Genomic DNA, 26,340 nt, shown 5'->3' with positions numbered 1-26,340 from the left:
ATAATATTTGTCAGCTACAAATAATGCATTTGATTATATGCATGTATTATTCAATTGTAGCGCTTTGTGAATTCGACTCTTAACTGTAATCTTTTACATATACATGCATAATTACAATTGTTATGCTTACTGTCATAATTATTGTTCATGAAAAGTTTTATAAAATGTAAAATGTTATAAAGGAATAAGACTTAAACACCAAGAAAACTAATTTCCGGAAGTTTATTACTGATTGACACATTTAGATGAAATTAAATTATAAAGTGTGATAATTTTGGCTGCATCGAATAAAATGATACTGATCAGCATTGTACATGCCTGCACACCCTCCTATTCAAACGGAATTACAGCAAAAAAGGTTGATGTGTACGTCAACTATAATCATTGATCCTGAATCGCGATCCTTTTATGGTTAGTGTTTCTTTGTTGACCGTTCATTGCTTTGTTTTTCACTTTGAATGGTCCACGATATACCCATTTTTGTCACGCTAGTATTTCACGTTTAGTTGAATTAATTGCCTTATTTTATTCTTTTGAGGTTCCTGCTGTGCTGTTCATTTCTCTTATTTTTTTTTTTAATTTTTACTATTTATCGTACCTAAATTGACAATTTTGTGTTCCTTGTTCGAAGCGTTGGCATCACAATTTTTTTTCTCTCAGAATACGAAAATTAAAATTGCATTAAGATGTATGCTAAAACACCGCGTGCTGTATTGTAAAGACGAATTGAAGAAGGAAAAAAAATAATGTGTAAACAGGCGCCTTAACATCGGTGTCTGCCAAATGAACTTACTGCACATTCTACCTCATAGTTTTTTTAGTTAATTATGCGTTCTTAGATAGTGCATGTACTATGTACAAAATTATGCTTCTAATAGTAATGGTGTCTCTAAAAAGTGTAAAAAGCAATTTTTGATATGTGTTAGTTATTTTACAACATTCCGAAGCACCATTTGAATAAAATAGGAAGCGAAAAAGTGAGAAAAGACAGCAAACAAAGATACAGTTAATTCAAACGAACTGTTCAAAGTAGTGATTAAGTGAAATGAAGAAAACCTACACAGTTTCTGTTATTCGTAATATGACACGTTTCAAAAAACGACATATATTTGTAGTTACCTTCATACATTTTACCAGTCAACTTCGTCCTTATTTTATTTTTTGCTGTTTCGTTTGTTTCTTCTGTGCACTCTCAATATCGCGTAATGTGGGAAGTTGGTGTCAGATTTCCAAGTAGTATTTATCATCAATTATAGTGAAGTCGAAGCCCCCATTTTATCACTACTATCATGTTCTGCTTTAAGTTAAATTGATGTTTGTTTGAACAAATACCAAGTAAGAAAAACATACATATATAATATATAACATGAAAAAAAAAAAAAAAAAAAAAAAAATCCATAATCGAAAGAAATAACATTTTGATAAGATTTTACATCCACGAATTTGCTATAACAATAACGCAAAATTTGTATGTGGAAGTTTAAGGAAAATAATCACTTCTACTTTCCTTGTTTGTAACATTAAGTTTTTTTCATCGTTTTTTCCTTCGACGATTATATTTATTATGTTTGAACTCAAACATTTACTAACTATTTTTTATAAGATTTACATGAAATGATGTGACTTTTTAAGAACAACTTGTGTCCTTGTGCGTGCTATTCATTTTTTGTTGGTTGTATTGTGAGTGTAGTATGCGTCTGTTTACCTGCCTAGTTTTTATCCCTGGATTACATTCTTTGATTTTCGCTAGAATATTGCTTTCGTTGATTATTTTTCACCGAAGTCATATGAAATTCACCTTCATTTACCTTATAACATTAAGAGTATTAAATTCTTTTGCATGAATTGTATAGATTTAAAAAAGATAAAGTGGCAGCAGCCGTATAACGTTAAAAACAAAAATGATAAAACAAGTATATAAAAAAATGTCAAGCAAAATTAAACAAAAATAAAATCGTAGAAATATGCGATTACTGTGTATATAAACGTGTTAGAGAACCAACATTTATGGCATGTTTTGCACAGTATAAACCAGTCTCCAAGTAGGAAATGTCATTTCATAACAGGCGTTTGACCACTTCAGCTATGTATCCTATCAAATTTGTGTTCGTAGGACTATGTCTTTTTATGTTCATTCCTTATACATCAACTGGAAATGGTGATACAGCTAAAGGCAAGAACCATTTGGTTATATGTTTTTTTTTTTTTTTTTTTCCGTTAAATATTTTGACTATTTCTTATTTTATTAAGCACTTTCTACATGATTCAAAGTGTTCTACAGTCTTCAAAATGGACTAATTAAAGATCTAAATATGAACAATGACCTCTCTCTATGACATGTCTATCCTTTCTATTTCACTGGACGTGACATTAAACAGCGGTTGTCTTGTTAAGGCAATAACTATTAAACCTATCTGAGTTTACTAGTTTTTAAGGATCTTGGAGCACTTCATTTTTGACCGTATACGTTTTGCTTCGGTCCATTGTTCGTTTTATTTTAATATGTGCAGCTCTTTTTTCTAAACTATGTTTTAGATTCATGCGAGTTATTAAGCTGATAATATACAATTAAAAACAAATGCAATAGAGAAATAAAAAAAATTGTGACCAAAAGTTTCCTTTTTATTTTCAGTTAAAACGACCGTACGTAAAGCTATAACGGGTTTAGCTGCAAACACAAAAATAACACCATGTAAATTTGCAAAGGTGCAATTCTTCATGTAAGTATTATAATAATGACTTCAAATTTGCACTTTTCCATTTTCGATTTAAAGTCATTAAAAAATCTTTTTTTAATACAAATCTAATGCATATTTGATAAGACGTATATGGAAAATCACAAATTATGAAAACTCTTCTTAGTGCAGTTGCGCATTTGTTCCTGAATTACATTACTTTGATTTCCGCTATAATCTTGGTTTCCATAATTACTCTTCCATATACCATGGTTGCTCCTCTATATAAGTGGACATTGTCTGTCAACCCAAAATGATTCATATCTAATGACGAGGACTGGTCAACATTGAAGAGCACAGTTTAAATTATGGATTGTGCTCCCGCTTTAGTAGCTTTGTGTTGTATTTGGCCATTGCTTTATAATATGATAGGTCTCTATATGTTTAATATCACAATCATTCAGCAGAAAATTCTATAATGTTAAACTTAATTTCACTCAACCACACAGAAATACCCTCTGAATTCGTTCGGGCTTTTCATCAGCTATGTATGCCTTTTTCTTCTTCTGATACATTCATGATTGTAACGCAGAATAGGTTATTTTATTTATTTGTATGAGAAGCTTAAAAATGAAATCAGTTTTAAACTACCATAAATAAAATGTCCCACCTAAAAGTCTTTCAAAAGTATTACTGAACTGTTAATAGATCAGCCCTTCTGATAGTTTTAGGAAAGCCAGCAGTTGACCTCAACCCTTTTCAAGAAGTGTCTGACAGGCTTAAAAACTCCTCTTTTGATGTTGTAATAAACAAATAAATTCCAGAATAAATTATCTTGAGAGCACATCTTAATTGTTCCCCACTGTTCTTGGATCATCTGAACAGGAAATATAACATAATGTTCTTATGACAAAGTATTTGTTTTATTTATTTATTTATTTATTTATTTTTTATTTTTTATTTTTTTTTTTTTGTTTCTGTTAAAAAATTTGAAACGGGTCAATTTTCGTCTCGCTTCACAATTAAATAATCACATTATTTTACTGCAAATATGTCATCAATCACTGATAATTTTGTGATCAGTTTTCGATCCATCTTCCGGTAAACCGGTGACAGAGTGGTAAACATTTCTTACGGGTTCAGTTGTTTCGTTTGTCAATTTCTACACATATCAACTTCATTCAATAGATTTAAACATCAATTAATGTTTTCATTTTATATTTGTCTTGTGTTAAACAAAATATAATTGGTGGATTTAATATCTTAAAATCTTAAATTTCAAATCGGTTCAAGGAATGTTGATATGAAATCATATACAATATCATTTTGTATGCCCAAATTCCTGAAAAACGTAATGGTGTATACTCATTAATCTAAAGTGCTAAATATTGTAAGGAGGTGTTTTATAATTTCTGTGATATAATCCACAGTTTTTTAATCAAATAAACTTGAATATTTATGCGGTAACTCAGGACAACTACCTTCAATCTTAATGAAAATAAATTATATAAAGTATTTGTTTTTTTAACGTTACTGTCAAACCGTCTCTTTTACTTGTAATCATACAACTGATTCAGTTTAAGTTGTATCCTTTGTATGCCTCTTATCACCTTGAAGTATACTACATGAAATTTAAGTACTGAATATCATAATTTAGTGTGTTTGAGAGATCTTCCAAGAAATAATGAATGAAACAAATAAGCGAAACTGAATAATTGAAATAGCTGATGTTTGCGTTTGTAGACTTTGACTCTACAAGTATGTTATGGACACAAAGTTTTAAAGCTAATGTTTGATAATGACAAGGTTGATCAATGATTTATTTTCAGTGGTTTAAAGGTATGAATGTACGAACAAATAGTACAGAAAACAGCTACACAATCAATACTTTTTTTTCTTTACAACAAAAAGTCTTGAGATTTTGATATTAAAAAAATAAAAATAACACAAATTGAATATAAATCAAGAACAGAATATTTTATTTTTCATATCATTTCGGGCGGAAGGGGGTGGTGGTGATAAATAGCAAAGCAAACACATTTCATAAATTATAGAAAATTGTTTAAATGTTTAGTTTTGGCTAATTTACTTGCAATTTTAACAGGTTCTTATTATCAAATGCATGATCAATCATGTAGTAAATACTTTCAGAGATCAGAAATATGTATTTGTTTTTTAACTTCAAATTATTATTTTTTTTTTTCAGCACCGAAATCGACAAAATTAATTTTGGAACGATAATGGTTACAATGTCGAACGATTTTATCTTCATCGTTATAAAAAACTGTAAATTCATAGTAAAAGGAAAATGGACATTTATGTCTGTGTAAGTATACAATGCAGGATAAATGACATATATTATGACAAGTAGTAAAATATTGGATAGATGTACATTCCAATTTTAACGAAAGATATCATGTATAAACTAGCAATAACTACATGAAGGATTTTGATATCACAAGCTCCTGAAATATTCACAGTTTTTTGCAACAAACTTATTCTGAAATACAGATGTAATTGCAAATGATTAATGCATGCAAGTATCTTTCATACTTTATGTTATGGAAACATTATTCACAAATCCCAAAAACAGTAATTATCCAATAAGTTTAAAAACGGTTGAATAGGTCAATTTTGCAAGGGATATAGTAATGATGTTTTTTTGTTTTGGTCAAATTGTTAACGAAAGCTTTTTTTTTGGCATTAACATTGATTCTCGCAACTGCAGCCTGTTCAATGGTGTAAGGGTTTCCTCGTCGTTCATTAAAGACCTATAGATGGTCTAGAGCTGACTTTGTCATCCCTTTTTTTGTGTTGTTTCATTTTGACATATTTTCCGTTTTCATTCTCGTTATATCAACAATATATTCCGGTTTCGCGTATAAGGCATGGTTTACGAAGGCTAGAAGTAAGTTCTATATCCCATCTTCTTTCCGAAATATAAAGTGATATGACTGCAAGTCCGTCCATTCATATTTCTTGAAATTAAATTTAGAATGATCTTGTGAATTCTAAATACAGTTTTCGATTATGGTGGGGAGCACGCTTAGTTTTCTTATTTTTTTTTAAACTTTCGGACTTTAAACATCCGAAATATGGTTTGGCATATCACGGCTACAATATGCACTACTTGTCTTTTTTCATTGCAATTACGTTGGTTTAAGCTTGCATGAAAATAGTTAAGTAATCAAATTAATAACTTTACGACAGTTTGAAGAAGGAGTATACAGAGGACTGACCACGCGACAGAAAAACAAACAAGTTTTACACTAGAAAATAACACAGTTGCAATGGAAATCATCGAAAAATCAAAGTCTTGAAGCACTCAGAGCCCACCTCCTACTTTACAGAAAGTGTCTTTTAAGGAAAAGGCGTAGGATTGGGATCCTTATATTTGAATCGAAAACGATTCGAAAAATCATACATGTAATATAGGAATTTCATACATTGACATAAGGAATTTATACAATTTATACACAGGTCAATTGGCATGCCCTCCCCTGAAACAATTAACTTCCATTACTTCTAGAATATGTTTCCTATCTATTTCAGAACTGGAACATTTGAGTGTTCTGTAACAGTGATTATATATATAACATACGGTTAGTGTTTTATGTCTTGCTTTTTTTTTTATATTTATTCATTTTTTTCACTTTGGTTTCATGGGTACACAGCGTATTCCTGATGTTTTGATTCGTAAAATGTTCAATGTTTTTTACCTTGTTTCTATATGTTTTTTTTTCTGCTTTTGGTTTTGTTTTGTTTTCTTTCCTTTTCTTTCAGTTTGATTATTTTGTTTTTGGTTCTGATATCTGTTTATTTTTCGTGATGTTGCTTATTCATCAGTGATACATATTTTAAAGAAGACCGTATATTTTTTGTCATATCTTAAGCACTGATATTGATCTTTCACATTCGTGAATATGGCTCGGTGTAAAATTGGGTTTTTGATACAACAAGCATACTTGTCTAGTCCATAATGGTTTTGTTTGTGGTGTTCAAGGGAAGGGGTAGTTATTGACATTTCTGAAGTTTAATTTTCACTTAAGCAATGTTAGTACTGTATAATTAATAAACTATACATTAATTTGTAGGTTTTAATTTTAGTCATTGTATAAATCCGGGCCACCATCTCTCCGTTGACTAATGCTTTTAAACAAGATGAATGTTTTTTGATAAAACATACATTGGCGTTATAAATTGTAATTGCTGACTCTGCTAATTAATGTTATCTTTACACATAACTTTGACATTTGGATGCCAATTATAGTTTTCATGTGTATTGGATGAATAGAAACATAACTTACAACTAAGTTTAAGGATCACTTTGCTTGATATTATAATAGCAATATAATAATTTGAGTTATAAATCATCATATTATAGTTTCCAGATTTTATTCCTCTTTTTTAGATATAAAGAAGAGGGAAGTTGTTGCTTGCAAGGTAGTAATAATAATTATAAGGTGTAAATTCAAAGCTAATAAGTCTGGTGAGTCTACTAGTGGACCAACGCGTAGAAGGAAACGTTTTCTTACATGCCTGAAAAGGAAAATTAGAAGAGAGGTTTGTAGTCATAAGTGCTATGTTTTTTTATAAGATAAACAGATATTTTGAATATATATTTTTATAAAAAAAAAATACATAGAAAGAACACACAAAGTTATGAAAATGTAGATGAACGAAAATAGCATTACGAATTGTCTCAATATTAAGTAAGACTATCGAACAAAAAAAGATATAAACAGCGAGGAGGCGTTTGTTCTCTCAGACTTACTATATATCTGCTTACATGTTTTGATGTTAAAGAAGCAAAATGTTCACACAATGCATTTTTTTGGTCATTTTCTAAGACAGTTTTACCTTTTAATGCAGTACTTGACTTGGGTTGCTGAAATGCACCATTTTGTGCTGAATGAAGCGCCTAAATTGATATTTAACATTTTTCTGATGAATTGCGTAATTTGTTTATTTAAAAAGTGTCAAATTATCAATATGAAAATAAAATAGTAAACAGTAAATAATGGTCTTTTGGAGATTTCTTAAAAGGTTGAATATTCATAGTACGAGGTTGTGAGTGGATACACGAAGTAAACGCTGAGACAAACTTTATGCTGCTCCATCTTTTGTCCATGAATAAGAAAGTGATTGATACCCTATTTAATATTGTTAAATTTGTTGTGCGGTACCCAAATTTAGATTTAGAAGTAATAAAACAACAACACAAAAATGATTCTAGCTGAAATCAAAAGAATGCAATTAAAGAATATGCAAGGAAAAACAGCAATAATCAACAAAGTATATAAATAACTAAAATAGCATGTACATAGAAACAAAGGTAAATTACATACTCGGACTCTAATAAATTGGAAGAGTAATCAAGGGAAACAAGGTTATAGCGGTAATCAAAAGAATGCAATCCAGGGACAAAGACCAGATATGGAAAAAGACATACTCAACAAAGAACATCAAGTAACTAAAATCATACATACAAAGTAACAAAAGTAAATGAGCAACTCGGACTCCACTAAAAACTGGAAGCATGGACGATGTGCAATGGTAGGGAAAGCTTACTCTGCTTTTCTAGAAACACCGGCTAATGAAAAGTCAATCCAGGGTTGAAAAATAAAGAATAATAAATATGACGCGGTGAACAAGTCGGTTCCCACTGTACAAATGATAGGCTTTGGCAATCCACGAGTTTACGATGATGCCAATAAATCTCCTGTAGTCATGACTTCAATCCTGTGGCAACAAAACCTGTTAACGGGTTATACAAATTCCGTAAAAGTTCTAAAGAGATATCAAGAGAACCAAGGTTCAAGCGGTAATCAAAAGAATGTAATGCAGAGACAAAGACCAGATATGGGAAACCGACATACATAACAAAGAAAATAAAGTAACGAAAATCATACATATAAAGTAAAAAAAAGCAAATGAGCAACTCGGACTCCACTAGACACTTGGAGCATAGACCAGGTGCACCGGTAGGGTAAGCCTCCTCTGCTTTTCTAGAAACACCCATCAAGTTGCTCAAGGTTATACAATTATAAGGACTATACAACCTATTAATCTTATTCGTCCAGTCGTGTCCGTTGTAAGGTAAAAAAAAACGAAAAAAAAAAAAAAAAATTGAAGTTTAAAGAAAGTTTATCGTGTTCACTTACAAGAATCTAGTCAAAAATTTAAGTACTTTTTAATATTTTTGTTTGTCTAATGTATTCGCAAGCATATTCATAGCTTAAAATTTGTCCAATTGGACGGTTTTTACCAACTTGAAAAAAGACAGTTCCTTTTACTAATTAAAGTTTTAAGAATTAAGATAATAATCTATAGACGTTTGAACATCCTCAGGAAAGATCTGCAATTTATATTATCTTGAAACAAATGTTTGTTCCATAAGTGTCACGTGCAATGGAATTTATCAAAATTTATATAATTCCAGGTACATCGATAATGGTTTTAAAAAATACTTTATTCCTTTTGATTATTCTCACACATATAATGATACGCAGAACGGTTTTATCGGGCCAATACTCACGGACCTTATACCTTCGTGTGATTGTTTCAGTGTTGTAGAAGATTGAAAAGAGCCCTAGACGGAACGCTTCCATAAGGAACACGCTTAGTTTGTTGACGTAAGTACTTTCAAGGAGGATGATTTGTTTTTAGTAATTTGAAAGGACATTACGTTTTTTTTTTATTGTTTTAAAATGTAACGGCTGAATAGTACAATTCAAGGTAACAACGCGATTTAAAGCCACTTATCTAAATTTTTTTGGAACTCTTAGAATACGGCAGTAAGTGTAACATGGTCAAAAATATAATTTCATTATTTTGACAGTGTCAATTCACTAGTCATGCTATCAAATCAAAGGGGTAAAGTCGTAATTAGACTCGCAAACAAATACCCAAAATTAATATCTAAAAACAAAATTGGACAGAAAGAAAAGACAAATATGAAAAGCAACATGGTCAACTGTTTTTATATCGTCACACCGTACATTGTTATTTTTAATATTAAAAGTAATAAAACCTTAGTTCATAAGTACTAAATCTAAGACAAAGTACGTGCAAATTCTATCAACTACTAGTAATTCAGCCTTGTTTTTCTAATTGTAGGTAGACTAGGGAGTTTTACTTTATTTATTAACAGTCGAAATAAAACCCTGTTACAGGGAAAAAAACTTGTTTTGTTATTGACAATTATTACTTTAATTCAAAGAAACTCCTTGTATTGGAGTGTTTTATGTATGAACTTGGTTAAATCAGCGAAAAAGACATATATAGTACGTGGGCTGAGATAACCCCCCGTGCACACCCTCCTCCCCAATCAACCAAAGTATGATTTTTAGGTATCCCCATTCGCCATTGCATCGACTTATTTCGGAAAGAAAATCAATAAATGGGTATTCTACTTTTATGTCCTATTTAAAATAGGAAAACACATATGCCGCGTCAGTTCCACATAATAATATATTTCTATAAGTTGTATGGGTGCTAACAAATTCAATTTCAATGATGGATTGATATTATTGTTTCAAATGTAAAATTGTCAAAATATGAATCATATGTGTGGCCGTGGCACATTATTTTCAGACCAATTTCTCAAAAATGACATATTTCTGCAGATTGAAAGGGTGCGAACAATTTTAATTTCAATAATGGTTCAAAAAATATTGTTAAAAATATCAAAACTTGCAATATTAGTATCCGATTGGTGGTTGCAACACTCATATTTCAGTCAAAAGTATTCACAATGACATATTTTTGCAAAGTTTATATTTGCAAACACTTTTAATATACCTATTAGTCATTCAATTTATAAAGAATGTTAAAATTATCTACATCAGTATTATGTTGAAGGTAAAATACATGTATTTCAAACCAAATTTTTGAAAATGAGATATTTTTACAAATTTAATGAATTCGAACACTTAAAATTATCTTAACGGTCTGATATTATTCTTTAAAATATTAAAATTGTCAAAATATGAATCATGTGTGGCTGTGACATATTGATTTCAGACCAATTTCTCAAAAACGACATATTTCTGAAAATTGTAAGGGTACGAACAATTTTAATTTCAGTAAAGGTCCGAATCTTTTTGTTGCCAAGAAATAAACTGAAGCATTTTTGGTCACTTTTTATACCTCGTTGAGGCAAAAATCGAAGTTTTTTTATTCTACAAACTTTTCCTTCTACAGAAGTTAACTGTCATATATATATGTATTAGCATGTAGTTCAGTATCATAAAAGAAAATTTTAGTCGTTTTTTTAATTAATAACTTGAATGGTTGAATTTTTGTGACTATTGGCCGAAAATCGAAAATCCCATTTTTCGCATTTTTTGATAAATTTTGACCTCGGAAAATCACCAAAATTCATCGAAAGAACTCTAGAAGTATGAATTGTGATAATGCTAAACAGAAAACACTAAATAAGTATTTGTTACTAAGGCGTAACTTTCAAGGGGTTTTAACATTGAAAAATATGTCAATTTAAGCGATTTTTCGGCGCGGTATGGGTACTTTTTCCATTTTACCGCAAAACCTTAAGTGCTACCGCAACTTTCGTGGTATTATTGTAAATCTGAGACATATGGCTACACGATGATACCTAATTTGTTAGATTTTGTACACATGCTATCCCAGGAAGGCTAAGACGTTCAAACAATCAAGTCACAAAAATCATGGCTTTTTGACCCAGTGGGGTACAAATACAGACTTATACTGAACAAGGATCGGAGAATATTCTTTGGCGACAGATTGATTCGGTAATGGGAGGTATAAAGGTACCTACAAATCACCATGAAGTTGATGACTGGAGCGGGTATGCACGGTGGACCCTCCAAGCCCAAGGACTATTAGTTTAAAGTAAAGGCGGCAGTGTTGAAAAATAAATGACATGTTGCGACTTAATATAAAAAAAACACAAACAATGAATGTTAAATGTCATTGTGGGATCCCGCATAAAAAAAAAACAGATAGGATATACAAAGCAAATCGGATTACTTTTTTGTTGTCCGAGGCTTCCAGTGCTTACTTGAAGGTGTGTTTACTCTTCTTGAACATCTTTTGGTGATCTCTGTAAGTATTTACAAATGTTATAGTGGTAATAAGATGGTGTATTTGCTGCGTTTCACAATTTCTGTTCCTTTTTCCATTCAAACAATGCTCTTTTTAAGTTTTTTCCTGTTACATATAGTATTTAATGGGAATGTAAAACATATGGATTTCTAGATCCTCAGATAGCAGATTGATGTATCATTTTCGTCTGTCAGGTTTCGTAAACATAAGTATATATTGTTTTCTTTTTCTGAATGGAAACTTTGATATGGAGATTACACAACTTGCTCAAAACAGATACCAGTAAAGAAAATGAGTATCATAGCTTCTTTGTCTTGATATGACATTTAGATATTTTATGTACATTTACAGGTTTTAATTTTTTGTTTTTTTTTTATTTTTCAAATAAATGCGAATGTCGACATTGCAATGTAATATTTTAGTTAATACCTGTTATGAATAATGATTATTTAATAAATAAAATGGTATTACATCGTATACGTTTAACTCAAAGTATCAACAATAAATAATCAAGCTATTAGTTTACATGTATTAATGAAATTCAATTAAATTGTCAGCCATCTGAAGTCCAAAATTATATTTTGCAATGATTGAACTCACAATCTAATTACTTAAGTTCTTGAATGGTGTGAACTTCAAATTCACACCGTATGCCACCCCATTCCCTATTGTCCTCATCCCGATCTCAACAGAATATACTGTGATTTTCATTACATCAATGTAGATATTCGTATTATCAAATTAAAATTATACTTTAATCATTCAAAATGTTATTCCTAATTTTCATATATTTATCATATGAATTAATAATTTTCAAGATGTATTTTCAAACTTCCATATTAAAAATCCCCTCTCTCATCCATACTCCCAATACATGAACCAATTACGCATCTCTACATTTCCACCCCCTAAATGAAATAGAATATCATGTTTTATCTATATAAGTACTTGATTTATTCTACATCTACTGAGACGAACATAAGAAATATATTACATGTATATGCATTTTAGTTTTTTTAAGCGGAAATCAAAACATTGTAGAGACAATAAAAAAAGCCGACATGGAAAACAAAACATAACATAAAACAACAAAAAAAAACTGTTAAACATAACAACGTGACCAAAATAATACAGGCAATAAATGTATATGTCTACAGTCACTATATGGGATAAACTTCCGAATGGCTCCATACCCAATTGCCCAAACCCCCATGCCTCATTGACTCATACCCCATCCCCCATGCCCCACTGTTCCATCCCCCATTGCATCGACTTATTTCCTATTGTCCAATGTCTATTCCCAATTCAGAAAAGAAATAGTAATGTAAATGCTTTATCAAACACAAATAATGCATTAAGATGCACAAGGTTTTATGCAATCAATATTGAGAAATAATCATGCAAAATATTCCCTTAATAATTTCCTTGTCTTTTTTTTTCAAATTTTAAATAGGGAAAATCAACTTCCAAATGTATACATATACAGTTCCATTCCCACAAAATACCATACTTATGTAATTTCTACAAGCGCAAGCAAAAGTAATATGATTAATGGACTAATATTATTGTTAAAATGTCATTTTTTGTTTTAAAATAAGCTTCAAATGTGTCGCTGTAACACATCAATTTCTGCCCAATTTCCAAAAATAACATATTTTAGCAAAATTGTAAGGGTGCTAACCGTCTTAATTTCAATAATGGTTCAAAACTATTGTTGAAATATTAAAAACGGCAATATTAGTACCGAGTTGGTGTTTTGCAACACTCATGTTTCAGTCCAAAATCTTCAAAGTGACATATTTTTGCAAAGTGTATGTCTGCAAACACCTTTAATATACCTGTAAGTCTAAAATTATTTTTAAAAATGTGAAAATTGTCAATATATCAGTATCATGTTGAGGGCTGTGGTAAATATAATTCAGATCAAAAACTCTTTAAAAATAAAGGATATTTTCTTTTTCAAATTAAATGAGTGCCAACACTCAAAATATCCTTACTGGTCTTATATTAATTATTGTTTAAAATGTAAAAAAAAAGAAAGATATAAGCATCATATGTGTTCCCGTGGCACATTAATTTCAGACTAATTTCTGTAAAATTACATATTTCTGACGACTGTAAGGGGACAAAGAGTTTTAGTTTCATCAATGGTCCACAATTCTAGTTTAAACAATAAAAAATGGCAATAGTAGTATCAGGTGGTGTTTACGACACTCATATTTCAGTACGAAACCTTCAAAATGACATATTTTCGCAAAGTGTATGTGTGCGACCACTTTTAATATACCTCTTAGTCTAAAGGTTTTGTAAAAAACATGTTAAAAGTATCTATATCAGTATTATGTTGATGGCTGTGGTACATATATTTCTGATCAATACTTAAAATGAAATCTTTGTGCAAATTAAATGAGTGCAAACACTCGATGGTCTTAGGTTATTGTTTAAAATTTTAAAATTATTAAAATAAGCATCATATGTGACACTAATTAATTACACACCATTTATTTTTAAAATAATATATTTCTGCAGATTGTTAGAGAGCGAATAATTCTAATTTCATCAATGGTCCAAAATCATTTTCTAAAATATTTGAAATGGCAATATTAGTATCCAGGTAGTGGTTACGGTACTCACATTTCACTCCAAAATTGTCTAAATGACATTTTTTTTTTTTTGCAAAGTGTACATTGTATTGTGCAAACACTTGTAATATACCTGTTGTTAACTTTCCTTTTATCGGCGGCAACGCAACATCCCTTCAGCACATACATATGGAGTATTCAAATCACAACTCATACGTTATGCCAGAGCTTGCCGAAGCAACGCAGACTTTTTATATCGCGCTAGTGGTATAGCAAACAGAATCATGTTGCTAAAACATTGAAGTCATCACTACAGAAATTTTATGGTCGTCATCATGAACTCTTGGATCGTTACAGTGTATCCATCTGCGCCATGAAAACTAATTTGTTCAACGTGTCATTGTTTTCCTTTAATTTCCTCTATCGTTTACCCAGACTTGACTTTTTATTAGCAACTCGGAAAAGCTAGACAATCAGACGACGCTAACCTTACCGGTGAACCTGGTCCATGTTAGTTTTTTAGTGGAGTCCGAGTTGCTCATTTGCTTTTGTTGCTTTGTGTGTATGATGTTAGTTACCTTGTGTTCTTGGTCGTGTATGTCTGTTTTTCTTCTCTGGTCTTTGTCCCTGGACTGTATTCTTTTGATTAACGCTATGACCTTGGTTCCCTTGATTACTCTAACAATATTGTAACAAACAATGTGAAAATTGTCAGTATCAGTATTATGTTGAATGCTGCGATACATATATTTCAGACCATATTCTTAAATGTTCTTAAAAAGGAGTTGTTTCTTGCCAATGAAATGAGTGTAAACACTTGAAATTACCTTAATGGTCTAATATTATTGTTTAAAATGTTAAAAAAGGGATCATTATTGTAACTCCAACACAATCATTTCAGTTCGATTTCTCAAAAATAGCATATTTCTACAGATTGTAAGGCTGCGTTCAGTTTTAATTTCAATAATGGTAAAAGCAACAATTTTTTTTTTCGTGTTGCGACAAATGACATATTTCTGCGAATGGAAAGTAATCAACTTTTTATTGTTTTTGTAAATGGTCTTGTTATTATTGCTCAATATGTTTAATTTGTCAATATTAAAATTATGCTAGTGTCTCTGACACAAAATTACTTCAGTCGAAATTTTCAAACATATGTTTAGAAATCGTATTAGCAATGTACTAAATTAAAAATAAATATTAATGAATAATAACTACGACACCTGTAATCATTAAAATTCTTTAAATTGTTGTCCTAGGATTATGATCGGTGCGTTGCTTGCAGAAAACGGCAGCACATTTTTTTAATTGACCAATCAAAATTAGTCCATCGCCCTATTCACCTTTGCCTAATTCATATATTCCATTCCCCATATAGGTACTGGGATCATGGACAAGGTGTACCGGTAGGGTAAGCGTCCTCTTCTTTTCTAGAAACAACCGCCGAGTTGCTCAAGTACAGGGTAGACGAAAGAGGAAAGGAAAACTATAACAAATTGAACAAATCGGTTTTCATTGTGCAGAAAAAAAAACATCATGTGAGATTCCAGTGTCAGAGAATGTATTTTGTGATTGACAAAAATTATGAAATATTCCAAATACTCATTATTTGTTTGTTTAATGAAAATATTTCCAGATCTTTCATCATTTTTGTTCAGTCTGTTTTTAAATGTTAAATGACGATATTTGTAGCAGATGGCACAGAAAAAAAAGAGTAAAAAACCAAAAATAAAACACTTTTGCTATTTATTCATCAAGCAAATATATAAAATCAAAAAGTGCAACAGGAGGCAATTAGATTGGAATCAAAATGCCGAATTATCCCAAAATAAACACTTATTAGGGAAAAAAACGGTTAATACATATTATATTTGTTTTGTGCTTAAGAAAATTAATTAATTGTGCATGTTTTCTTCTGCATATAAAAACCTTATCTACTGCAAGCCCAACATCACAACAGACATGTTACCTATTAACGTTTGGCTGTTAAGTTTATGTTTATACATTTCCATCCCTTACACGTTATCTGGAAATGGAGATGGTGGAGGTAAGATGTGTTCAACACTTGTTGCTCTTTTAAATATAATGATGAAATCCTGTGTTAAAACTATTATACTACTTATATTACTACAAGCAACATATAACAATTAGAATCATATAAATATTACATGTTAGTCGATATGCTGCATACTTGATACAAACGATTTTGAATAATATTGTTACAAGATGAAAAAACGCGGGAATTTCATAGACAACATATCTTTTAGGCTTTGTTCACGTGTATTTCAATGGACGATAATAATTTTAGTTGGAACAACGAAAAGGAAGCACATTACAAGCTTTACTGGTCAAGCTGTCATCCCCCGGACTTTGTTCCTTTTGGTTATGAGTCGAATTCTGAATCACTTGTAGTCTCTTATAGGGGCTGATACTTGACAAAAAATCATTTAGAATATTTCTGACTCCGTCAAAATCCATGGGTAATTGCAAAATTTATTTTAAGTAAAGTTAAGCTTAAATTGCTTCATATTTTTTTTATTCTGATCGATTCTTACAGTTCGCCCTATTAAGTGTATTTTTTGTTTATGATATGGTTGTTCTTTTTTTTATATTTTGACTTTTCAATGATGTTTTTTCTTCGTTCATTCAATTTATGTGGTTCTCCGTCTTTTAATTGTATCGTTTGGTTTATTGATATACTGAAATACCTAAACTGTGTTGTGTTATTTTTGCTATATTTTCAACTAGTGCTTAACTTATTTCTTTTTTCAGTTGAGTCTAAAGTAAAATCAGCTTTATCCACTCCAGTAAGCCCGGCACAAATTGGTTCATTTTCTATTCTACCAGTTCAGTACACCATGTAAGTAATATTTATGATGTTCGTACCGTAATATATTTTATCAATCAAATATTAGTGTGCTTGGTGAAAATTATAAATGTTTTCATCAACTAGATATGTTAAGCAGATCAAACTTGTATTCAACGTGTAGCCATAAAAGCAAGTTTAAACTATTGGTATCGTGATAAAATCCTCTCGAGACAGAAAACAATAGAACGCCCCTATAAACATTGCAAAACTCAAACAAAACTTTTTAGCTTAACGAAAATATATGTGTATATGTATGTTAAATCAATTCATAAATAGTCATAAAATCTAAATAATGATATTACATGAAGCTACCTTAAAATATTTATTTATTTCTCTTTTTATTTCTCTCTTTTTGTTATTTTGCTTTTCAGCACCAGTATCATCACTACAAACGTCCCAACGATTACGGTTACGAACTCAGCAAATTTTATTTTCATCAATATCGGGGGACTAAGATTGTTAATACTTGGGAAATGGAGTGTTTTGTCCATGTAGGTATAAATATTGATGTATTATATATTGTACTTGCCTGAGCATTGGGAAACTATAAGAATGTATTATTGACCAGTTGATTACATAATGAATACGTTTGACTGATTTATATATTAATCTTATCAATTCATCAAAGGGTCACCCGGTCTATTATGGTTTATCAATGTTTTCATTCTACCACATTTTGACATTCTATAACTAGGTAATCGTATCATAATTTTACAAAACACGGATGCAAGTATAGGGTTTCAGTGAATGATTTTCAATTGACATATGCATGTATTTTGCATCTTGGTTTGTTCTTTTTAACCGACATTTCGAAGAAAAATGAATTGTACAGTAAACTATTGTATGTGAACATAAGACAGAAACAATGATGTGTAATTAACTGGGCGAAAAGTGTATAACAAGATATGCTTTTCATTATGGTAGAACAGGCAATTGTCCTTCATCAGTAACTTGAAAGATTGCTACAGTCGTCAGCATTGCTTCGGACCATATCAGTTTTCCTATGGCCATTAGCACTAAAATATAACTGGCTAATTATGGAAAAAATATACGCATGCCAGTTAACAATTAGTAGTCTTTAGTTTGTACATTTGGATAATGTATATTCCGTTGACACGAGGGTCCCATACATATTATACTAGATTTTACGTGTTTAATTGTGTAATACTTTTCCACAGTGGCCAGATCTAAAAAGGGAATGGTTGTGATTACGCCAAAGAAGTTCAACCTCCGCACATGTTTGCGCATGTTTCGAGTCAGGAATATCTGGCCTCTGTATATCTTGTTTCGTTTTCTCCTTTAGTTTATCTTTATGTGAATTGAGTTAAATGCGGCAACGTTTTGGTCGTACATGTGTTTGATGATGTTTGGGGCAAGCTATAGCCTCTACTGGGGCGGGAGGTCTTCCTCGTTGTTTGTTAAAACGATTAATTGGCATTAAGCTTGGTATAGGGTTTACGTTAAAAGGAGTAACTTTTATACGGCTGCATTGAATCAAACACCTATGAATATGAATAGTCTAACCGAATGGGATATTGATAGTTAGCTATATGGCATATAGCAATTGGTATCGACGTATATTTGGCCCATATAGTAAAAAACAACAAAAGCTTTGAATCATAAATTGATGTGAAATATATGTGAAATTACATCACCTGTCATGATATGTATATATGGACTGACAATGTTTTTTAATCAATGAGTTGAGAATTCGTCTATAGATCCTAGGATTTTTTTGTGATTTGTCGGCAAGATAGGATGGGTTAACTAAGTGCTTTAGTGAAAAGCAAAAAAAAAACCTGAAATACAAAAATTAATATTTGAGAACACAAAAATATACCGATATATATCGAAAACATTATCATGCCACTTATTGTAAGCAAAGTTTCTAGGAGCAGTGTATCAAATACAATCGATATATCAAATACCAGGTTGATATACTTGTTTTTAATGCCAGCCCAACACTTACAATACCGTAAAGTAAGTTTGAACAACATTTAATAATCAGTCAAAATGCAAAAGGAGGACAATAACTAGAAAAAAAACGCCTATCGTTTATTAAAGAATAAGACAGCTATGGATAATAACAGTTGTGAATACTCAACTTGAATAACAATGGAAACAAAGGTGTTCTTACCCACAAAAATGACATTTATGAGTCTTTACTAATCAAGATGTTCAGAAATACTTCTTTACATTAGTTTTCAACATTTTGTATAAAGATGAAGATTCGTTTAGATATAATTATAGATTCTGTACAAATGCGCAGAAAAAAACAATACAACATATGTTTTCTTTGGACCAGAAAAGTACAAATATGTTTTTGTGCCGTAACATCCCTATAATGGGTAACATTCCCATTTTTGGAGCTTCATTTGGGTATTTCGTTGAATCAAGCAATGTGCAACAGTAATCCAGGGTACCAAGGTTGTAGCGGAATTCACAAGAAAGCAATCCTTGGTCAAAGACCAAAACGAAAGCCAGACATGCAAAATAAAGAAAAATAAGTTACTAAAGTAATTCATACAAATTTACAAAAACAATTAAGCAACCCGGACCCCACTAGCGTAGGATTCGTGTGCATGTGCCCTTCGTGTGCTCACTTCGTGCTTCTTTCTTTGTGTATCGTGAAAATTTCTGCGTACAACGGTTTTGTATTCTGATGGAATAATAAAATAGCTCCTATCGTAGATCAATTTTACGAAAAATCGTTGTAATTTCGTTTTCCATGACAAAATTCAGGAAGCAATACATGTAGGAACTTTATGTGTAAAATGATGGACGATTAAATGGTCGGGGAAAGTTTTTCAAACTGTAATAGCTTTTTTTGTCGTTGGGGAATAAAAATTGAGTATATTTCACCCCAGTTATATGACATGTCAATTTTTGAATAATCCTATTTTAGTGAAAACGCTTTCGGAATGTACCATGTATAGTAATGATAGGCACTTATATGACAGATATACGTTGTATCAACAACGCCTTGTTTTCTTCTTCTTTTTTTTTAGACAATTAAGATAGTATCACATTAGTTAAAATAGCTAAATCATTTAAGAAAAAGTACGTTTTGCCAATACTTTCTAAATTGTGGTATTTTTTTTTCTCCTGGAACAAGGTAAATGTGTTCGTAATACTCAATAAACAATAAATATTGGCATTTTTCTCATAGATCAAAAATACCTTATTATTTAACAATTTTGTATATTTTACCCCTTATTGATGACATTTTAATATTTTCTGTTTCCCACATCAGTGAAAAAGTCTTAGCTATGTACTATGTATAATTAAATGGATATTTTCCATATCAACAATTCAATAGTTCGTATATCTGGCTTTGTGCAACGTGTTTTGTAAGACTTTCGTAATTCGTATGCTTCGTGTGCATGTTTTGTTGGGATCATGTGCGTGTTTCATGTGTGAGGGATTGGGAAGTTTACATGTATCTGAAGGTGGAAAGAGTAATCAAACGAACCAGGATTCTAGCGAAAATTAAAAAAAAATTAAAATTGTTATCCAGGACTAAAAACTGGGAGCATAGACCAGGTGAATCGGTGAGGTGGGCGTCCTCTGCATTTCAAGAAACACCTATCGAGTTGCTCATAAAAAAATCAACTCCGGGTAGAGAAGAGAGGAAAGAAAAACTACGACACGTTGAACAAATCAGTCTTCATGTTGCAGACGGATACACTGTAACACTCCACGCGTTCATGGTGGCAACCATTAAACTTCAGTAATGATGACTTCAATCTTGTAGCAACATAACTCTTTTTCGAAAAGCCTACTTGTAAGAAGTCTAGTGCAATACAAAAAGTTTGCCTTGTAACGGCAGGCTCTGGCATAACGTATGAGTTGAGATATGAAAACTCCATACGAAGGTGCTGAATGGATGCCATAGATCAAAAGACAGTTGACAAATTTGAATGAAAGGTCTTCACGTTTTTCGTAAAGTTTGATCAATAGTTTTATTTAACCATTAATTTCTAAGTGTAGGTCAAGGTAAGAAGTTGACTTCACAGTGTCTGTAGTATTCTATATCTCAGGTTCCTAGGGATAGATGTGATGAATCAAATCCCCGAAACTAGGATTGGTTAACGATAATACTTTTCTAACACATGTAACGGTTTTGAAAAAAATGTGTTGGTAAATTTTGATCCAGCTATGTAACCTTCTTTGTATGGATAATGTGAAATTAGCACATATTTATTTTTATTCACTAACTCTTCTTTGGAATGTATAGGTCTAATCACTGCTATCATTTTTTTTACGTCTACCTCTTATAATAAACATTGGATGTAATACCTTTTGCAGACAAAATACAATGTTGTTTTTGGCATTGTCCAAATTATAAGTCTTTTTTCAGGTGTTTTGGAAACATACGGAATGATATGTTTTAGTTTTTTCAGTGTAAAATATTAGTTAGGAGTACATTGATATGCAATGTGTTTCAATCTTGCAATTACTTTCATTTAGAACAGGAACTTTTAGGTGTACTGCAATTGTGAACATATTTCTGCGCTACAGTGAGTATGTTTGAGATACAATTTTTTGTATATTGTCCTTAGGCCATATGACAAGGTGTTGTGGATGGAGATGTAATGTATTTGTAGGGTTCTGGTTGTTTTTGTTTTATTTCATTTTATATTTTTTTTACAATTTTTGGAAACAATAGTTTTACAATTCGCAAACAATATTTTTACTTTTTGATTGGCTATTTCCCCTTTTCCTCATATGATTTATCATTATCAATTGAATGTTTTATTCCTTCATGATAACTATTTCGATAGTTTTCAGAATAACAGTTTGAAGTAAGCGCTTAAAAGAACTGTTCATAACTAGTTTTATAATAATCTACATCTTTAAAATTCTACTACGGGGAATGAAACTAAAAATGAAGAATTCATTTTGAAGTCTAAAATATAGTTAGTTTATGTTTATGGTTTGCGTACTTGTTTCTGTCTTGCTTTGCCTTTTTTAATGTTATGTTGTTTTCTTGTGTTGTGTTTGTTTGTTTCTTTTTTTTCTTTGTGTGTGTGTGTGTTTTTGGTTTTGTTTCTTTTGGGTGTTATTATCAAAATATATCATTATGCTCTTTATTATAATGAATATTTCAAACATTGTTAGAAAAAAAAATGCTATTAATAATAAATGTAATTCATAGGTCGGTGACTCAAATTGTGTGTGTGTTTTCTTTTTTATTTATTTAGATAAGAGGATGAAACGGATAGATATCTGTAGGGTACGGATAATATCTTTGAGATGTGTCTTTAGAACGGACAGACCTGGTGCTTCTACCTCAGAGGTGACTAGTCGTAGAAGGAAATTTAACGCAATATTAAGGCGAAGAATCAGGATAGAAGTTAGTAGCTTAAAGTGTTTTTTAAGCATCTATTGAGCAAATGTTACTTGTTAGCGTCATTTATTTCGACAGTCTGAACGGTTTATTCGCTGCTAGAGACATTTAGCATTGCTCTTGCTCAAACGTTTTATGCATTCAAACAATTGATTTAATGAGGAGTAATAAAACTATTACCGCGCTTATAAACTCTGAGCAATAGCCAAAAGGATTTAACGACAGAGGAATACATGTCAGTATAACAAATGGCAATATCAAAGTAGCACAGACAGTTTGAAATCATTGCAGTGATCCTGGCATGGTACGGAGTTTTCCGATAAAATGGGAGGGGTAAACAAGATGGTATAGCGCACCCTACATTCCGCTTACATTACGTTAAGTAATTCAGTAATATTACAATATAAACGGTCAACATTAAATTGTCACCGGTAAAATCATCAGCAGTCAAAACGGTACAAATTCGAGCAATTGAAAGAGTAATCTAGAGAACCAAGATTTTAGTGGAAATCAGAAGAATGTAATCAAGGGACAAAGACCAGACATGAAAAGCAGACAAACACACCAAAATAACATAACATACCCAAAATAATAAGTAAGAAGCCATATGATTAAATGAACAGATCGGACTCCATTACAAACTTGCGGTGTGGACCAGGTGCACCGGTAGGGTAATACGAGTAAAAATACATTAAGTTAGTCGTGGGTTTTGCGGGAATAACGTGTCGAGTTAGTGAAAAGTAAAGGGACAGAAAATAAATGTTTTGATATAATAAAAATCCACCTTCTACCATCAGTATGTAAGAAACAGAATACATCTACATAAAATCTGTTTATTTTTTTATAAAACATTGACGTTATTGAAACTTGAGTTCGTTTTTGAGAAGTTCTTTGTACATTAGAAACTTATAGTCAATTGAGATTTTGGTTATCTCACAATGTTCATTAATTCTGCATAAAACTTTCATACCGATATTCATATGATACACTTAGACATGATATTTTTTTTAATATGCCAGACTTTAACTATTATACAATCTCAGGCGTCGATATTCATATAACGCCATACCATAACCACGATTAGCTATACATTCAACAAGGGTATAATTTCAAATAAACATTTGTAATTATTCAGATATGTCGACGCTTGAGAAGATTGCTCAACGGAAAACTTTAAATTAAATAATGATGTCGTGAGTATGGTTTATGTTTACAGTAACATTTCATCACGGTCTAATATATTGTTTCGTGTGACTTTTTTTTATATTTATCAAAATATCACTTGTTTTAATAAATGGTGTAACATGTTTATTGAGATACGGATCTGTTTAAAACCCGGATTTGAGGTTTTTTTATCATGTATCATACAAAGGCAGCTGTTCAAATATATTCGTTACGTCCTTGAAACAATGTTCAAGCTTCCAATGTATATTTTTTTTATCTGCTATTTATCGTAAAATAATATTTGGCTGGTAAGTTTGTAATAATTCGAGCTGAAAATTTTACTTTAGATTTTTGTTGTAGAATGTAATCAAAGTTTAAGTCTTTATATACTTAATATTCTGCCGCAATTTATCATTTTAAACCTCGAAATATTAGAAAGAGTAATAAAGGGGACCAAGGTTATAGCGTAATCAAAAGAATGTAATCAAGGGACAAAGACCAGACATAGAAAACAGACATACACAACAAAGAGCATATAGTAATGAAAATCATACATACAAAGTATCAAAAGCAAATGAGCAACTCGTACTCCACTGGGAGCATTGCCTAGGTGCACCGGTAGGGTAAGCGTCCTCTGCTTTTCTAGAAACACCTGCCGAGTTTATATATATTATTTGTTAATATTATAATAATCATTTTTTTATATTAGAAAATGTTTTTTAGTTCATTTTGTATTATTAAAAATTCATTTTATATTATTATCATTTTCTGATATTATAAATTCCTGATGTAGTAATATTATAAAATTTCACAGATTTAGTAATTTCATAAATTTAATTTGTGATGTTAGAAAATAAATGTGTAATGCTATAAAATAAATTTGTAGTATTAGAAAATTCCTTTTCAATAATGCAAAATCAGTCACACTTTTTGATATCACAAAATGATTTTTGAATATTAAGAATTGAAATCAACAAATCCATTTTTAACATTAACAAAACATCAATTTTTAATGTTAAAAAATCATTTTTTATACTATGACTTCAATTGATTTTTGTAATATTAAAAAGGGGATTTTTGATATAAGAAATCAAATCTGCAATTCTAGAAATTTAATTTGGATTTAAAAAAATCATTTTTTTTAATATTAAGAAATACTTATTTTATAATATTAAAAACAATACTTTGTTGATATTATAATATCATTTTCTAATATACAAAAATATTTTTTTTTACATTACAAATTCATTAGATAATATTGAAAATTCATTTTCTAATATTGAAAGTTCATTTTCTAATATTGAAAATTCATTTTCTAATATTGACAATTCATTTTCTAATATTGAAAATTCATTTTCTAATATTGACAATTCATTTTCTAATAGTGAAAGTTCATTTTCTAATGTAACAAATTCCTGATTTAGTTATAGATATTAAAATATCACACATTGATTTGTAATAATAGCAAATGAACATATACTATTAAATAATTGCTTTGCAATATTGCAAAATCATGAAAAAAAATTGATATTACAAAACGATTTTTCTGTTATTACAAAAATCGTAATTAAATACAATAAATCCCTTTTCTAATATTAAAAAATAAATTTCTAATATCAAATTTCATTCTTATAACTAGATATACCATTGAATTTATGATAGCTAAAAATGTTTTTCTTTTAATATTAAAAAGGGGTTTTGTAATATTAGATATGAAATTTGTGATTAAAAAATTGCATTTTTTTTTAATATTATAAAACATTGCTTTTTGTTCACTTTGGCGTGCTATAAATATGAAACTCCAAACATCTACAAAAAACTAAAAGATTAAAATATTTACATCGGGGGTATCTTGTGGTATGAAGTTGCTGTTTTTTTCTTCTTTTGTAATTCTGAAAACATTTAATCTATTGTTAAAAAAAACTTATTTTTTTGTGTTTAGGGATTGAAATAATCTTTTTGGTTTTGAAAAATTAACTGTCTGTTTAACGATTTTGTGTTCAATTCTAGATCTGCTGGAGAGTTATTCGGTATTCAAGAAACAGTTGGAAGTCGAAATAAAGTGTCTTTAAAGAAATTTCTTGTTTTTTACCACTGTTAGTATTCAGAACAATCTACTTTCGATTGAGTGAAACAAAATTTATACTTTGTTTAAGTGAAGGTGAAGGAAATACTGTCAAAATTTCTATAAATAATAATTGGTATATCATTTTGTATAATTGTAGGAGAAAAGGTTGACAAAGAGAGTGAAATATATAAGTACGTCGTTTGCTCCTTTAAACAAGTAACAACTAAAACATGCTAAACTTGTTGCCATGAAGACAAATACGACGTTAAAATTACTCATTATATAGAGAGCAGTGCATTATCAAATTTTCCTGTGTTATACATTTCGAAGTATAACCTGCTAAATAAGAGTTTTCAAGGAAACTTAGCTTCTATGGGAAATTCAAAGAATGTTATTCAATGACAAAGACTACAATAACAAAAATTAACCAAACTAATACGTACACGAAGCAACATAAATAAATGAGGAACTCCACTAAAACTGGAAGTATGGACAAGGTGTCTCGGAAGGTTAAACGTCCTCTGCCTTTCTACAAACGCAAACCG

At 30.5% G+C, this 26,340-nt stretch overlaps 2 protein-coding genes across 2 annotated transcripts; both read left to right on the top strand.

Moving 5' to 3' along the window:
* Positions 1 to 1,961: 1,961 nt before the first annotated feature.
* LOC148606034 (uncharacterized) lies at positions 1,962 to 9,863 on the top strand. Its single transcript, XM_088546302.1, has 7 exons — positions 1,962 to 2,173; positions 2,633 to 2,720; positions 4,882 to 5,001; positions 6,228 to 6,277; positions 7,087 to 7,238; positions 9,244 to 9,310; positions 9,795 to 9,863. Exons 1-6 carry the CDS (start codon positions 2,050 to 2,052, stop codon positions 9,286 to 9,288), a joined length of 579 nt encoding a protein of 192 aa, XP_088402428.1. The 5' UTR covers positions 1,962 to 2,049; the 3' UTR covers positions 9,289 to 9,310; positions 9,795 to 9,863.
* A 6,387-nt stretch (positions 9,864 to 16,250) lies between these two features.
* LOC148606033 (uncharacterized) lies at positions 16,251 to 25,804 on the top strand. Its single transcript, XM_088546527.1, has 7 exons — positions 16,251 to 16,391; positions 17,117 to 17,204; positions 17,585 to 17,704; positions 21,684 to 21,733; positions 22,418 to 22,569; positions 23,699 to 23,756; positions 25,738 to 25,804. The coding sequence occupies exons 1-6, from the start codon at positions 16,307 to 16,309 to the stop codon at positions 23,738 to 23,740; spliced, it is 537 nt and encodes a 178-aa protein (XP_088402653.1). The 5' UTR covers positions 16,251 to 16,306; the 3' UTR covers positions 23,741 to 23,756; positions 25,738 to 25,804.
* Positions 25,805 to 26,340: the final 536 nt, after the last annotated feature.

Source organism: Perna viridis, chromosome 9, assembly GCF_037379345.1.
Source record: "Perna viridis isolate PV_CMFRI_1.1 ecotype Kerala chromosome 9, ASM3737934v1, whole genome shotgun sequence".
In the NCBI taxonomy this organism is placed as follows: domain Eukaryota; kingdom Metazoa; phylum Mollusca; class Bivalvia; order Mytilida; family Mytilidae; genus Perna; species Perna viridis.
Note: the sequence above shows the minus strand (reverse complement) of the source record. Positions and strands in the feature narration are given on the sequence as shown.

Bases quoted from the DNA above. Each gene is read 5' to 3' on its own strand.
- LOC148606033 (XM_088546527.1), top strand. From the start codon at position 16,307: ATGTTACCTATTAACGTTTGGCTGTTAAGTTTATGTTTATACATTTCC. The intron at 16,392-17,116 runs GTAAGATGTGTT...TTCTTTTTTCAG, and splicing joins TGGAAATGGAGATGGTGGAG to TTGAGTCTAAAGTAAAATCA. The intron at 17,205-17,584 runs GTAAGTAATATT...TTTGCTTTTCAG, and splicing joins CTACCAGTTCAGTACACCAT to CACCAGTATCATCACTACAA.
- LOC148606034 (XM_088546302.1), top strand. From the start codon at position 2,050: ATGTCATTTCATAACAGGCGTTTGACCACTTCAGCTATGTATCCTATC. The intron at 6,278-7,086 runs GTTAGTGTTTTA...CCTCTTTTTTAG, and splicing joins GATTATATATATAACATACG to ATATAAAGAAGAGGGAAGTT. The intron at 7,239-9,243 runs GTTTGTAGTCAT...TGATTGTTTCAG, and splicing joins AAAGGAAAATTAGAAGAGAG to TGTTGTAGAAGATTGAAAAG.